This window comes from Nerophis ophidion, linkage group LG02 (assembly GCF_033978795.1).
Source record: "Nerophis ophidion isolate RoL-2023_Sa linkage group LG02, RoL_Noph_v1.0, whole genome shotgun sequence".
Classification (NCBI taxonomy): domain Eukaryota; kingdom Metazoa; phylum Chordata; class Actinopteri; order Syngnathiformes; family Syngnathidae; genus Nerophis; species Nerophis ophidion.
In genome coordinates this window covers 38,689,970-38,707,109 of record NC_084612.1, presented here as the reverse complement: position 1 = coordinate 38,707,109, position 17,140 = coordinate 38,689,970, and the positions used below count along the sequence as shown (strand labels likewise).

The following is a 17,140-nucleotide window of genomic DNA, read 5'->3' as shown; positions in this document are numbered from 1 at the left end:
TGGGAATCACTAATAAGCCGGAGTCCTTTGAACGCAGATTTCTTGCCGGGACACATGGTACAATACAATCCGCAAGATAAGATGGAGCTAGACCGTGAAGTATTTTATACGTAAGTAGTAAAACCTTAAAGTCACATCTTAAGTGCACAGGAAGCCAGTGCAGGTGAGCCAGTACAGGCGTAATGTGATCAAACTTTCTTGTTCTTGTCAAAAGTCTAGCAGCTGCATTTTGTACCAACTGTAATCTTTTAATGCTAGACATGGGGAGACCCGAAAATAATACGTTACACTAATCGAGGCGAGACGTAACAAACGCAGGGATAATGATCGCAGCATCTTTAGTGGACAGAATGGAGCGAATTTTAGCGATATTACGGAGATGAAAGAAGGCCGTTTTAGTAACGCTTTTAATGTGTGACTCAAAGGAGAGAGTTGGGTCGAAGATAACACCCAGATTCTTTACCGTGTCGCCTTGTTTAATTGTTTGGTTGTCAAATGTTAGAGTTGTATTATTAAATAGAGTTCGGTGTCTAGCAGGACCGATAATCAGCATTTCCGTTTTTTTGGCGTTGAGTTGCAAAAAGTTAGCGGACATCCATTGTTTAATTTCATTACGACACGCCTCCAGCTGACTACAATCCGGCGTGTTGGTCAGATTTAGGGGCATGTAGAGTTGGGTGTCATCAGCATAACAGTGAAAGCTAACACCGTATTTGCGTATGATGTCACCTAGTGGCAGCATGTAGATGCTGAAGAGTGCAGGGCCAAGGACCGAACCCTGGGGAACTCCACACGTTACCTTAACGTAGTCTGAGGTCACATTGTTATGGGAGACACACTGCATCCTATCAGTAAGATAAGAGTTAAACCAAGACAGTCTGACACACCAATTCGTGTTTTGATACGTTCTAATAAAATATTATGATCGACGGTATCGAAAGCAGCGCTAAGATCGAGGAGCAGCAACATAGATGACGCATCAGAATCCATCGTTAGCAATAGATCATTAGTCATTTTTGCGAGGGCTGTCTCCGTGGAGTGATTTGCCCTGAAACCGGATTGAAAGGTTTCACATAGATTGTTAGACGCTAAGTGTTCATTTAACTGATCCGCAACAATTTTTTCGAGGATTTTTGAAATAAAGGGAAGGTGAGACACCGGTCGGTAGTTTACCATGAGGTCAGGATCGAGGTTAGGTCTTTTAAGAAGAGGATGAATAACCGCTTTTTTGAATGCTAGGGGAACAGTGCCCGAGGAAAGTGATAAGTTTATAATATTTAGCACTGATGGACCTAATAATACAAAGAGCTCCTTGATCAGTTTCCCAGGAAGAGGGTCAAGTAAACATGTTGTTTGTTTTATTCCATTTACACGTTGTAACAATTCCTCTAATGTTATTTCCTCAAAACGAGAGAAACTATTTTGGAGGGCAGTATCCGCCGTATATACAATCGTGTCAGTGTTATTAGAACTCTGTTGTAGCTGGGACGCATTGTCTTTAATCTCCTTTCTAATGACTTCAGTTTTCTTACTAAAGAATTGCATAAAGTCATCAGCTGAGTGGGTGGAGCTACTGGAAGGGGTCCCTTGTTGGGTTAGCGATGCTACCGTACTAAACAAAAATTTAGGATCGTTTTTATTACGGTGGATGAGATTTGAGTAATATTTAGCTTTAGCTAAGGTAAGCATGCGTTTATAAGTTATTAAACCATCACTCCATGCTTGATGGTGCGCCTCAAGTTTAGTCGTGCGCCATTTGCGTTCCAGCTTTCTACATAATAATTTCTGAGCTCTAGTTTCTTCTGTAAACCACGGGGTACGCTTTTTTGGAGCCTTTTTTTAACTTTAGCGGTGCTATGTTATCAATGGTTTCGCGCAGGGCGTCGTTAAAGTTGTTAGTGAGGTTATTAATAGAGCCCACATATCACATATTTTGGGAATGGTGCCATTACCGAGGGCAGTAGGTCAGCAAGAGTTGTCGTTGTGGCCGTATTAATGTTGCGGCTGCTATAGCAGTTATTATCATTATTAGTTTGACGAACATGCGTCTGAACCTCAAATTTTATAAGGTAATGATCGGACAATACTTTAGTATACGGGAGTATCGTAACTTTGGAAACGGTGATACCCCTGACAAGCACTAGGTCAATCGTATTACCGTTGCGATGCATGGGTTCATTTATTATTTGTGTGAGACCACAGCTATCACTTATAGTCTGGAGCGCTATGCACGGTGGGTCCGATGGGGTATTCATATGGATATTAAAGTCCCCCATTATGATTATATTATCGGCGTGTGTCACTAGATCAGCAACGAACTCTGAGAATTCATTGATAAAGTCCGAACAGGGCCCTGGGGGGCGGTAGATAACAGCCAGGTGTAGAGGCAGCGGTGTGACAGACCTCATAGTAAGCACCTCAAACGATTTATATTTATTATTTATGTTAGGACTAAGGTTAACGTTTTCGTTGTATATTAGTGCGACCCCCCCACCCCTTTTAAGAGGACGGGCAATTTGCGCATGTGTAAAGTTAGGAGGACATGCCTCATTTAGCGCAAAAAAGTCGTTTGGTTTAAGCCAGGTTTCGCTGAGACCGATGACGTTAAGATTGTTGTCTCTGATAATATCATTAACTAACAACGTTTTGGGAGACAATGATCTTATGTTTAAAAAACCTATATTATAGGTAGTGGGCTGTTTTAGGGAATTTTTTTATCAAATTATCCGTAGTAGCAATATTAATAATGTTGTGTTTATTATGCCCTGTGCATTTAGTATAATTACGACCATATCTAGGAATTGATACGACGGGATTTTTCCGATTGTTTGATTGTTGCTTTGATAAACTGCACACATCATGGTTAGCCACCTCAGTAACGGGAATTTTCCGATTGTTTGTTTGTTGCTTTGATAAACCGCACGCATCATAGTTAGCCACCTCGGTAGAACACATGTCCAACTCTGAAACACTCAAAGCACAAAAAACTTGTTCTAATTTAACTGACTCCTTACCCAGACCAGTAGTCTCGCATCTTCCATTTAAATCCGGCTTCAGGATCTTGAAGAACTGTTCCTTCCGAAGAGCTGTTGAAAACACTGGCTTTTTGTCATATTCTTTCTTTTATAGAAGTAACTTGTTTTTATCAAAAACATTATTATTAGAAGCAGTTATATGATAAGATTTACTAACCCCGTTTCCGTAGGAGTTGGAAAATTGTGTTAGATTTAAATATAAACTGAATACAGTGATTTGCAAATCATTTTCGACCCATATTCAGTTGAATATGTTACAAAGACAACATTATTGATGTTCAAACTCATAAATTTTTTTTTTTTTTTGCCAATAATCATTAACTTAAGAATTTGATGCCAGCAAAACATGACAAAGAAGTTGGGAAAGGTGGCAATAAATACTGATAAAGTTGAGGATTTCTCATCAAACACTTTTTTGGCACATCCCACAGGTGTACAGGCTAATTGGGAACAGGTGGGTGCCATGATTGGGTATAAAAACAGCTTCCCAAAAAATGTTCAGTCTTTCACAAGAAAAGAAGGGGTGAGGTACACTCCTTTGTCCACAACTGCGTGAGCAAATAGTCAAACAGTTTAGAACAGCAGTTCTCAAAATGCAACTGCAAGAAATTTACGGATTTCTACATCTACGGTCCATAATATCATTAAAATGTTCAGAGAATCTGGAGAAATCACTCCACGTAAGCGGCAGGGCCGGAAACCAACATTGAATGACCGTGACCTTCGATCCCTCAGACGGCACTATATCAAAAATCGACATCAATCTCGAAAGGATATCACCACTTGGGCTCTACTGTTGGTCACTACATTTGAAGGTCAAGTAAAGCTCTAATATGCAAAGCGAATACCATTTATCAACAACATCCAGAAAAGGTGTTGTAACACAGTGGTGAACATGCCCTTTCCCAACTACTTTGACATGTGTTGCAGCCATGAAATTCTAAGTTAATTATTATTTGCAAAAAAAAATAAAGTTTATGAGTTTGAACATCAAATATCTTGTCTTTGTAGTGCATTCAACTGAATATGGGTTGAAAAGGATTTGAAAATCATTGTATTCCGTTTATATTTACATCTAACACAATTTCCCAACTCATATGGAAACAGGGTTTCTAGATCAGAATGCCATATCCCATATATGTACTGGCAATGAGATTTTTACTTAGCTAAAAAAGAACAGATAAAAATATACAAATAATAGGTAAGGATATTATGTATACAATTGTGTACAAAAATAATATAAATAAAAGTTCAATAAAAAAATGTGAATGCTACACGGAAGTGTGTTGTGTACACCTGATTTTTTTTTTAAGCAGAATAATTAACCAAGGCAGTTATTCCAAAGGCTGTTACGTTTCCTTTGACTCCGACTCATTTTCCAGTGCAGTCAGGTGGTACACACATGTCTGGGCAAAATGTAAAAAAAATGGCTCAGTTCTCATTGTTCATGAACATCACATCTCTACTTCGTAGTCTTGCTCCAGTCACTTGCACTCATTTTTACACAAATAAAATGTCTGTTTATGTTTGGAGTCCATCTCTGAAATGTACTACACCAGTGGTTCTCAACCTTTTTTCAGTGATGTACCCCCTGTGAACATTTTTTTTAATTCAAGTACCCCCTAAACAGAGCAAAGCATTTTTGGTTGAAAAAATAGATAAAGAAGTAAAATACAGCACTATGTCATCAGTTTCTGATTTATTAAATTGTATAACAATGCAAAATATTGCTCATTTGTTGTGGTCTTTCTTGAACTATTTTGAAAAAAAGATATAAAAATAACTAAAAACTTGTTGAAAAATAAAAAAGTGATTCGATTATAAATAAATATTTCTACACATAGAAGTAATCATCAACTTAAAGTGCCCTCTTTGGGGATTGTAATAGAGATCCATCTGGATTCATCAACTTCATTCTAAAAATTTCTTCTCAAAAAAAATACATCTTTAACTGTTGTGATCTGTGACTCGGATCTTCACATATTATTGTTTATTTTTCCATCTTTGTTCTCATTCTCCGTTTGACCCATTTATTTCCCGTTTAGTCCATCACCATGGTTACCTATTAGTTTCAGCTGCTACTCCCGGTTCCTGCACACCTGTTCTCTGTTAATCACCTTTTCTTTATAATCCAGCCTCTTCTGTTTATTCTTTCTGGGACTCTAGCTTGTATGTATTTTCTCGCTAGCTTTTCATGCTAAGCCTTTGTTTTATTCCAGCTCTCACGCTGATGAATTGTTTTTCCTTTTTGTGTGCCTTCGTGCCAGTCTTAGTTGGTCTGTTTTCTATTCCTAGCTTTTATGCTAGCGCCCTTGGTTTATTTTGTATGTTAGCTCCAGTATTTTTGTTCGTAGCCTGCTTTTGTTAAGTTTAATAAATCATTTAAACTTACCATTGCTGTGTTCTTGTCGACGCATCCATAGAGGGACAAACCCGGCGTTACTATGCCAATCAGTCATCACATTAACATCAATATTTATGGAACATGTCCAGGAAAAAATCTAGCTATCAACACTGAATATTGCATTGTTGTATTTCTTTTCACAGTTTATGAACTTACATTCATATGTTGTTGAAGTATTGTTCGATAAATATATTTATAAAGGATTTTTGAATTGTCGCTATTTTTACAATATTTAAAAAAAATCTCACGTACCCCTTGGCATACCTTCAAGTACCCCCAGGGGTACGCGTAACCCCATTTGAGAACCACTGTACTACACGATTCATGAATGTATAGTCACTATTCGAGCATTGTTGAATAGACAAAAACAACATTGCAATAAAAAGCTAAAAATGTAATGACACTGTGTAACTAATATTAGAAGAACAAGAAAGTAATGTCATAAAAATCTAATTGTTTTGATTTCTGAGTAAAGACTGAACATTCCCAAACAAATGTACTGTGACTAAACGTTGACTTCATTCTTTAAAAAAATGTGCACATTTATTGTTTTTTTCTATCAATTTCGCAGCATGTATTCAAATGTGTATTCTTGCTATATATTTTTTCCTTTTCAGCGTGACCCTATAACTCTTTTTTTTCTACTGCATAACAGTTAAAGAGTTTAACTGAGCTGAACATTGTTGCCTCCCTCTAATGCCTTTCCTTCCCTTTAATTTCTAGGATAATTCACCTTCGTTATCAGATAGAAATTTGTGCCTCATGAATCACTGAGATGAGCTCAGTTAGCCTCGGTCCTTTTTTTCCACAACGACCTGCACAGTGACAACAACACAGTTTGGAGAAGCATTCTTTTATTCCAAATAAAATATTAGTTCATTTTCAACAGTTTATCTAATTCTGACAGAGCTTAGTAAAATTTAACAAAACATGTTTTGTTGCATGGTGATTCCAAGAAGTACTTCAAATATATTTTCTCTTGCAAGGCCTTGGACAGCATTGCCGTTTTGGAGACATGATTACATTTCAATCAAATGATGGGCTCCCTCTCCAAAAACTTTGGTTTTGAAAAAAAAAAACCTCACTATATGAACATTTAAGAATCTTTAATTCACACTAGTAATAAAATTGCATTACATTTCATAAAATAAATGTTCCAGTTTATATATACAGAGAAAACAGACTGTACATACCCTCCAATGAACCTTGTCTAAAAGAAAACAGAACCAAACCCGAAACCAATGTCACAAAACATACAAGCGATATAGTGCTCAGCTAAGCAGGCACAACTGTACATCAACGTTTGTAACTGCTCAGTGTTGGGGTGAGAGAGGGGCAAAAAGTTGAAACATTTACAACAGAGTCCTTACGAACAAATAAAGGGGTCTTAAAAAGTATTGCAGGCAAGCAGACAAGACGCTTGTCTTTTTCCAAGTGCAGCAGAAGGTGTGTGTGTGACGTGTGGAGCTGATTGGTGCTGCCACCACACAAACTTCCCACTATTGGACTTGGGTCTCGAAGCTCCCGTTCAGCTGACCCTCCTCATAGTCCATTTGACACAAAATCATGTTGTTTTTAAGGAAAAACTTGTCACCCACGCAAAACCTGTTCAAAAAGAAACAAGAAGAATATGATTAGTGCCCACGGAGTAAAAGAGTGATGTGTGTATGTGCCAACTGTAATACACACAGGTCATTTATGCAGTTTTTTAGAAAGCTGTTTTTTTCTATTTTCAGTCAAATGTGTTTCATATTTAGTCCATCCATTTTCTACTGCTTGTCCCTTTCGGGGGTGCTCGAGCCTATCTCAGCTGCATTCGGGCGGAAGGCGGCGTACACCCTGGACAAGTCGCCAACACAGTTAGACAGACAACATTCACACACTAGGGACAATTAGTTATTGTCATTTAAATATATTTAAGTTTTAGTTGACTAACTGTCAACTTTTATCCAACTAAATTATATAAAGGAAGTTTCCTTGAAAATCACCTTTATTTAAGCCCCCTGCAAATCATTTTAACAAATTTCCCAACACAAATTAGACCTGCTCTCAATTTCACAACAATCTCAGTGTTATAATATGGCCTTTTATTAATATCTCAATATTTTTAAGGCATGTCACGATACACAATATACATCTCGATATTTTGCCTTAGCATTGAATGAACACTTGATACATATAATCACAGCAGTATGATGATTCTATGTGTCTACATTAAAACATTCTTCTTCATACTGCATTAATATATGCTACTTTTAAACTTTCATGCAGAGAAGGAAATCATAACTAAGTCAATTGACCAAAACTGTATTTATTAAACAGTTATTAAGCAGTGGCAGAAACATTTATGCCATTTCAAAACAGAAAGTGCAAGATTGTCAGAGACATTTTAAAACAAGCTGAGTGCACTTTTGTGCATGATGTCACACAAGATATTTCAATAACTGTCAAATAAAAATGAGCTGCATAATAAGAAATCAAATAAAAGTGCTGCTACTTTTTGTAGCAACGCTTTTGCTGCATAATTGTTCAACATTTTCCCGCTTGAAGCCAAACCACCGCCAGCCTATGCACCCCGTGCTGTTTTTCTTGGGAATTAATTCTTCCTTCATTTGTTACCAGATTGGCACCTTCTCTCTCGTATTACCACTCGCAACGCACCGTTAGCATACCCAGCTAATGTTACCCATGTAGCTACCTCTCTGCTCGGGGAGGACGTGTGACAGAAAGAGAGACAAGACAGAGTGGGAAACACATGTAGTGTAAAGCCCACAGCTAAAAGCAACTGTGTGAGAACATATACTCGAATATCACGATATAGTCATATTCTATATCGCACAGAGACAAACCTGCGATATATCCATTATATCGATATATAGCCCAGCCCTAGATTCAATATTTTACTTGAAATTATAGTAACGATGCAAAGAGCTGGATACTTGTCCAGGGTGCCCAAAACATGCTGGAATAGGATCCAGCCCCCCACAGACCCAAGAGGGGTAAACGGTAGAAAATGGATGGACATCAACTATGCATAGCACACTCGGCATCGATGATGCAAATGTGATCTTTCTCAGCAAAAAAAGACAGCAGTAAACCGTCACTCACAAGCTGACAATATATTTCAGTTATTTATATAAATATTTTTATGCCATAACTGTCTCCACTTTAGAATCTACAACCTGTGCAATATATTTCATGTAAGTGTGACATCATTATTTTTGCTCACGATACTATGAATACAGAAAAATCATACTGAGGGACGTAGTAGTACTGCTCTGAGTGAGTCACCACTTTGAATCATCATGAACTAGCAAGTACATCTCTCTTTGCAGAGAGGATGCCAGCAGTTGCATTTGTTTTGTTTTGTTTTTGCAACAAGCCGGATGCAAGACTGATTCTTTTTTAATACTCGGCTGCATGAATGATTATATTTCCAAGCTTAAAAAAAAAGAGAAAGCAGATGGTGGTTATACTTTTACAATAAAGTAAGGATACGTGCATGTACCGTATTCCAGATACACATAAAATGTAAGATCGAAATAGTTTATTTTTATTATATAAAGGTAAATAAATGGGACTAAGAAGTATTTGATAACATTATTATGAACGTTTATTATTAAATTCTTGTTCTTGTTATTTTTATGAGAAATCTGTATTACCTGTGATTGAAGCATATATTAGGGGTGTAACGGTACACAAAAATTTCGGTTCGGTAGGTACCTCGGTTTAGAGGTCACGGTTCGGTTCATTTTCGGTAAAGTAAGAAAACAACAAAATATAAATTTTTTGGTTATTTATTTACCAAATTTGTAAACAATGGCTTTATCCTTTTACCATTGGGAAAACTATAACAATTCTGCCCACGTTAATCCACATTAAACTGCCTCAAGTTGTTGCTTCGATTAAATTAAATGAAAAAAACCTTTCTTCTACATATAAAAAAGTGCAACATTAAACAGTTTCTATTGAAACTGTTTAATGTCAACTCATCATGCTTAATTTATTACGGTATTTGGGAAGCCTGTAGTTGACTTTTATTATGTAAATGTTGTATTTTTATCAACATGTGATAGCAGGAACCCTGCTATTCAAAACTAGGCTGATACATTACTAATGATTAATGTAACTATTGCTGAAAAATAGTACAATTGCAATAGGAGAGACTATTTATCCCTAAACACAATGGAGTTCAATGAAATAACAGACAGACAAGGCTTTGCACCCCTAACACACACTCACGCACACACACGCGCACACGGGCACACACAGACACACACACGCACACACACACACACAGCAAAATGAGCTAACGTTACGCTAAAAGCTAATTAGCCTTCACCTTAAGCCTATACTGTGAGCGAGCTGAGCTGCATTTTAAGTTTCTGGAAGGTCAACGGGCTCATAGTGATGTTTGTAATAGTTCTGACTGGGAAGTGTTTAGTATAATTTGGGTAGAGTCCGCTGCTCCCCTGCTAAACGAATATCTCTGCATCGCTCTGAATACGCACTGCTGATTGGCTGTTACATCGCTCTGAATACTCACTGCTGATTGGCTTTGTATGTAACCAATCAGATGGTTGTGTGGGCGGGACAATGCTGGGTGCTCACTGCTCAGACAGAGGCAGAAAGCAGAGCAGCTTGTGAAGACTTCTGCTTCCAAACTCCTAGCATATACATTTGAAATTATTAAAAAAAAACTTCAGATGCCTCACCTGGTGTAAAGTTCATTACATGTCACTGGTTCACAGTTTCTATATCATCTTCATATTCTACAAACTTTGGTCCACACCAGAATGATCCAATATTGTGGTTTTATTAGGTTAATTTATATTATTTTCTAATTGTGAAGTGTCCATCCATCCATCCATTTTTATATCGCTTGTCCCTTTCGAGGTCGCGGGGGATGCTGGAGCCTATCTCAGTTGCTTTGGGCGGAAGGCGGGGTACACCCTGGACAAGTCGCCAACTCATCACAGGGCTAACACAGATAGACAGACAACATTCACACTCACATTCACACACTAGGGCCCATTTAGTGTTGCCAATCAACCTATCCCCAGGTGCATGTTTTTGGAGGTGGGAAGAAGCCGGAGTACCCGGAGGGAACCCACGCAGTCACGGGGAGAACATGCAAACTCCACACAGAAAGATTACGAACCCGGGATTGAACTCAGGATTACTCAGGACCTTTGTATTGTGAGGCACATGCACAAACCCCTGTTTCACCGTGCTGCCCATTGTGAAGTGAATTATAATTACATAGTGCTTTTCTCTAGTGACTCAAAGCGCTTTACATAGTGAAACCCAATATCTAAGTTACATTCAAACCAGTGTGGGTGGCACTCGGAATAGGTGGGTAAAGTGTCTTGCCCAAGGACACAACAGCAGTGGCTAAGATGGCGAAGCAGGAATCGAACCTGGAACCCTGAAGTTGCTGGCACGGCCACTCCACCAACCGAAATATGCCGCCCCAAATTGTACCACGTAATGCTATAGGCATCCAAATGATAATTCCTAAAGATGTTTTCATTATATTTATTTATGATGGTTCATCATTATAACACCATAATGACCTGAAAATTAGACAGTATTTTCCCACAGTCAAAGTCCAAAGTCTGTAAAAGACAGGTACTCTTTACATGGCAAACGATTAAGCAAATAATTGAGTTGTTGTGATGACAATTTTATGAACATGAATAATGAAGCACAGTCAAGCAATTAGTAAAATGCGTCAATTGACATTTGCTATTTTAAAAAAATGAGATTCAAAATGAAGATTATTATGTTTATTCTTAAAAAATATTCTTTCAAAAATGTGTCTTGAAAAATAGCGTTTGTCCTATGTTCAAAGCTGCCTTATATACGGGTCAGTAAGGTTCAGTTTAGATATGTGATTTATGGTTCTTTGATAAAATCCGTATCTTGAGGAGCTCATCATTACTATAGTTATTTTACACTTATTTTTTTCAAGAAAACTATCACAGACAGCAATTAGTTTGTAGCAATTGTAGTAATTATTCTTAAACATTGACTATATGTATATGTTTGTTGTGTTTCCACAGAAAACATTCCATAATGTGGCGCTATGTCCCAATGCTTACACTATGTAGAATTTTCCATTTTATTTTAACAATAAAGAAAAACAGTCACATTAGTATCAACAAAATATAAATTAGGTCATGATAAAAATGTGAATAAAAACTTGTATTACCCTACCTGGTGTACATACTCTTGAACTACTTTACATATCCACATCAGCATAATGAACCAGAGAGTGAATCCAAATGCTTTCTTTTGATTCTAATTAATTTTAAGTCAGTCGGGTGGTACACACATAGACTTGGGCCGATAACAAATTTTGCTTGACGATGTATGATTGGACAAATTATTGCAGAAGAAAACCAATTTTATTGTCAACAGTATTTTGAGACCAATTTAACCACTGATGTAAGGATAATACATATTAATATTGCAAGTATACTCTATGCAATGAGCTTGGATTTCTTGAATATTTTAACATTGTAACTATAATGTAAACTTTGAAATGTCCAAGTTAAATCAAATAAATAATTGAAATAAAATATACTTCGTTTGAAAAATTTTGCACAACCAAAGCAATTAAATAGTTTCTGACCCTGTTATGGGGAGAATGGGGGAACCTTAAATATACACAATTAAAGCAATTAATAACATGGATAAATCAAGTTATTGTGACCAACATGATCACAGTTTATCATTATAGTTGAATGTGCTATAATTTTTACACCAAGTTGTATACTTCTATAACTGATTTAAATAGACACAAAGTATACTTTCTTGACAGAGGAAACATCAAATATTGTTCTGGCTTCATAAGAGCCATTTGCGTGTTTGAATATGTCTGTCTTCCTCCATTTTAATTTTAGAATTTACTTTCAAGAAATACAGATTAAGTGATCATTTGTTTTACTTCTGGTTTATGTGACGTCACGCGAGTTCACTTCCTGTTGAATGCATTTCCGTCTGTTTCAACTCGAACCTGTCGAGAACACTTTGTGTTCAATGTTAATACTATACCTTATTTGCCAAAACAGTAAAGTATTTATACAAGTTATACAAATACGTTAATATCTCTTGTCTTGTTCACATGTTAGCATTTAAGATAGCTAGCAAGCTAACGCTAGTCCTACCATAAGTTTATCAAAGTGCTGTTATCAATTCCGTTTTTTGATCATTTTAATTGTAATACGGTAATACTAACAGTTGGGGGTTTTACAGCGGTTATCATTAAAGTCAAGCCAAGTAATTGGTTCTAATTATTCACTAATGAGACATTCAAAAGACATGATTTGTTCATTACGTCACATCTCGAGTTCAGTTACATTCGATATATTCCTACAGTCAAGCCCCACCTGGACCCACTCCAATTCGCCTACCAGCCACGACTGGGAGTGGAGGACGCAGTCATCTACCTGCTGAACCGAGCCCACACCCACCTGGACAAGCCCGCGAGCAGTGTGAGGGTCATGTTTTTTGACTTCTCCAGTACTTTCGTTACAATACGGCCTGGGCTACTGGGTGTGAAGTTGGAGAGGATGCAGGTGGAGGCCCCCTTGGTTTCCTGGGTTGTAGATGACCTGACTGACAGACCACAGTACGTTCGACTGCAGGACTGTGTGTCTGACAGGCTGGTCAGCAACACCGGGGCCCCGCAGGGCACAGTCCTCTCCCCCTTCCTCTTCACCATCTACACCACCGATGTCCACTATCAGTCAGAGTCCTGCCACCTTCAGAAGTTTTCTGATGACTCTGCGATAGTGGGGTGTATTGAGGAAGGTGATGATGAGGAATACAGGTGGTGGAGGACTTTGTCACATGGTGTGGAAAGAACCAACTCCAGCTTAATGTGACGAAGACCAAGGAGCTGGTTGTGGACCTGGGAAGGAGGAGGAGTACTCCGGCGACCCCCGTTTCCATCAGGGGGGTCGATGTGGACATGGTTGAGGATTATAAATACCTCGGAGTACACATCAACAAAAAGCTGAATGGGTCAAAACACGCTGAGGCCTTCTAGAAGACTTCCTCAGGAGGCTAGTATCCTTCAACGTCAGTACAAAGATGTTAAAAATGTTCCACGAGTCGGTGGTGGCGGGCGCTTCTTGTATGCCGTGGCTTGCTGGGGCAGTGGACTCAGAGTGAGGGACACAAACAGACTGGACAAGTTGGTACAGAAGGCCAGTAACGGGGTGGGAGCGGAGCTGGACTCTCTGGCGGTGGTGTCAGAGGAGAAGTCTAGCAAAACTCCTAGCCATTATGGACAACACCTCCCACTCACTACACTCGGACCTTGCGGAGAGAATGAGCACGTTCAGTGGAAGGCTCAGACTCCCAAAATGTAACACGGAACAACACAGGAGGTCCTTCATATGTACCAACAGCCATCAGACTGTATAATGCATATGTTCCTTGACTGCACTTAAATGTAGAATACATGTAAAATATATTTATATTATTCATATAATATACATTATATATATGTTGCATATTATTTATCATTATTATTGTCTATTGTGAGCGAACTGTGGTGCCCCCAGGGATCAATAAAGTACTTTCTATTCTATTCTATTCTATATCTATGCTGTTCGGGAAAAATAACGCACATTTACCGTAGCTCATATACCAAATTTTCCATGCTATAAATCGCAACATTTTTTTCAAGCTTTGAACCCTGCGGCTTATACAAAGGTGCTGCTAATCTAGTTTTTTAATCCATGTTTTTCTTCTCTAACGGCTAAATTATGCAATGAATTAAGCAAATAAATCAAACAATGTACTAAAATCATCCACTTTGGAAACGGTTCAAACTCAAAGTGTTTACAAAGTGAGAGGAAGAAGAATACCAGTAAACACATTGATCAATAAACATCTTTTCCCCTATTAAAAAAGGAGAACATTTTATTCATCTCATAAAAGATGAATTAAGTTTTCTGTTTTGCTTGATCAGCCATTATTACCATGTGTTAAAGGCACCATTTGGAAACAATTAAGGTATGTAAATAAACATTTACAAAAAATGTCTATGTAAATATCTCATTTCACAACGTGCCGATATATATATATATACAGTATATATATATATATATATATATATATATATATATATATATATATATATATATATATATATATATATATATATATACATATGTGGCTTATAGTTCGGTGCGGCTAATATATAAATATGAAAACCTATTTTTTTAGTGGGTGTGGTTTATAATCCAGAAAATATGGTAGAATACTAAATGTAAAGTTGGGCAGACAGTGTAACTTGTATCACCCAGTGTGCCTTCCAATCTCGTCCGTGTGACGATAGAAGCAGCGAAATGTATGCTTCAATTGTAGGTTATTCAAACCCTTCAGTGCTGAAAATAATAACCATAGTAATGTTTTTTTTTTATTAAATGTGCTCTTCGTGATGGTATCCTCACATCACACTTAATTTTATACTGCATGCCATTGGTAAGCGCAGGGGTGAGAAGAGGTTTTAAAGTTATTAGCGCCTGTTTACTATTACCGCATGCCTTGAATAAGCGCAGGAGTGAGAAGAGGTTTTAAATTAATTAGCGCCCCGCGACTATTCAAGGAAGTACGGTAACCGTATCCGTGTCCACACACAACAATGCTATCGTTTAAGAACCCGGCTCCCCTGTGTCCGCCGGCGCAACGCGACCTAGTATGCAAGCGTGAAGAAAAAAAAAAGCGGCCATCTGCTCAAATCTCCCTAATAGATGACTTTACTTCACTGTGAAGTTATTGAAAAGAGCTACATTGTAAATTGTTTGCTGGGCATTTTACATTTGTTTGCTGTGTTTTGTGTGCAAGTTCTAAAATATAATTTATCTCTTTTGAACAACATCCAGTGTTGCGGTATTTCAGTTAACTAGAAACCGGTGTGCTGTGGGGCCCTATTGTAGTGAATCACACCTAAGCCATATTGCATGAATCAAATCTTTAATCGACATGAAAAAGTAGACGATGCGATAAACTGTTTGGGACACGAAGGGATCGTTCCATCTTTCAGCTGCCTGCTGATGGGGGTGTTAGCATCGCATCTTGCACTCTGCCTGGCCATTTCACAGTCACATCCATAAAGCAATATTTGTAGTCACACACTGGCTATCACGATTACATCCACGGGAGGAAGGGACCAAGTGTTCCGGTAAGTAAAAACGCAGCTGACTGTTCAAAAGTTTGAAAGTTCTGTTGTCGTCTGAGTAGTGTTGTATTCGAAATAGCCGCAATCGCGTTCTCTAAAGGTATTGATTTGTGATTTCCAAAAGCGTGTGCATATGTAAAAGAAGTAGAAACACGGGCATGTCTGCATGATCCGCCTCCATCTTTGTTATGAAGCTGACTATGGCACATTCTTTCTGATGTCACTTCCTGTGTGTGGCGCGGACTTTCTGGCGTCACTTCCTGTGTGGGCACGGTCTTCCAGGCGTCATTTCCTCTCCGAACTCGATTTGTAAATGATCAATGAGTCCATCTTTACACGTGTAAAGCAGATTTGTCCGAGGAGGGGGACCTTAAACGCTGGTTTAGAGTGGCTGAAATGGGGCTTAGGCTAAATAATTATATGTTTAAGGGGTTAAACGACTAAGGGTGGCCATGGTTTCAGACTTGAGAAGCTGGTCTTTTACCTATTTGAGTAATATGATTGATCTTCATCTAAACATCTAAAGCAGTGGTTCTTAACCTGGGTTCGATTGGGCTCAGGGGTTCGGCAGAGGTCGAAACACACCCGACTCATTGTGTATTAAAAAACTTCTCCCAATCGGCATTCTACGGATAAGGCAACAGCAGAAGTCAGACTGATTTGCAGGTGTGTAATTTTTTGTGAGTTTATGCACTGTGTTGGTTTTGTTGGTTGAACAAGGTGATGTTCATGCAAGGTTCATTTTGTTCACCAGTAAAAAAACATAGTAGCACTTTAGTATGGGGAACATATTCACCATTAATTAGTTGCTTATTAACATGCAAATTAGTAACATATTGGCTCTTTACTAGTCATTATTAAGTACTTATCCATCCATCCATTTTCTACCGCTTATTCCCTTTCGGGGTCGCGGGGGGCGCTGGCGCCTATCTCAGCTACAATCGGGCGGAAGGCGGGGTACACCCTGTATTAATGCCTTATTCGGCATGGGCTTATTATAACCCTAACCCTCCAATCCCGGCCCTAACCCTAACCAAATAACTCTAAATTAAGTATTTGTTACTTAGAATATGTTCCCTTAGTGTCCAAAAAACTCTAAATTAAGTCTTTGTTACTTAGAACATGTTTCCCATACTAAAGTGTTACCAAAAACTTATAATTTTGTCTTGAATTTGTAAAAAAAGGAGGGTTTGGTGAATGCACATATGAAACTGGTGGGGTTCGGTACCTCCAACAAGGTTAAGAACCACTGCTTTAAAGGTTGTGGGGGCGGTATAGTTTGGTTAGTAGAGTGGCCGTGCCAACAACTTGAGGGTTCCGGGTTCGATCCCCACTTCCGCCATCCTAGTCACTGCCGTCGTGTCCTTGGGCAAGACACTTTAGCCACCTTCTCCCAGTGCCACCCACACTGGTTTAAATGGAACTTAGAAATTGGGTGTCAGACATTATGTAAAAGCGCTTTGAGTCACTAGACAAAAAGCGCTACATAAATATAATTCCCAA

At 38.3% G+C, this 17,140-nt stretch overlaps 1 protein-coding gene across 1 annotated transcript in view; it reads right to left on the bottom strand.

Moving 5' to 3' along the window:
- Nucleotides 1–6,290: 6,290 nt before the first annotated feature.
- lmo1 (LIM domain only 1) overlaps nucleotides 6,291–17,140 on the bottom strand; it is an 88,946-nt gene continuing 78,096 nt past the window's right edge. The window contains exon 4 of the mRNA XM_061883405.1: nucleotides 6,291–7,044. Within this exon, the coding sequence (XP_061739389.1) occupies nucleotides 6,939–7,044 (106 nt within the window). The 3' untranslated portion in view covers nucleotides 6,291–6,938. The remainder of the gene's footprint in view (nucleotides 7,045–17,140) is intronic.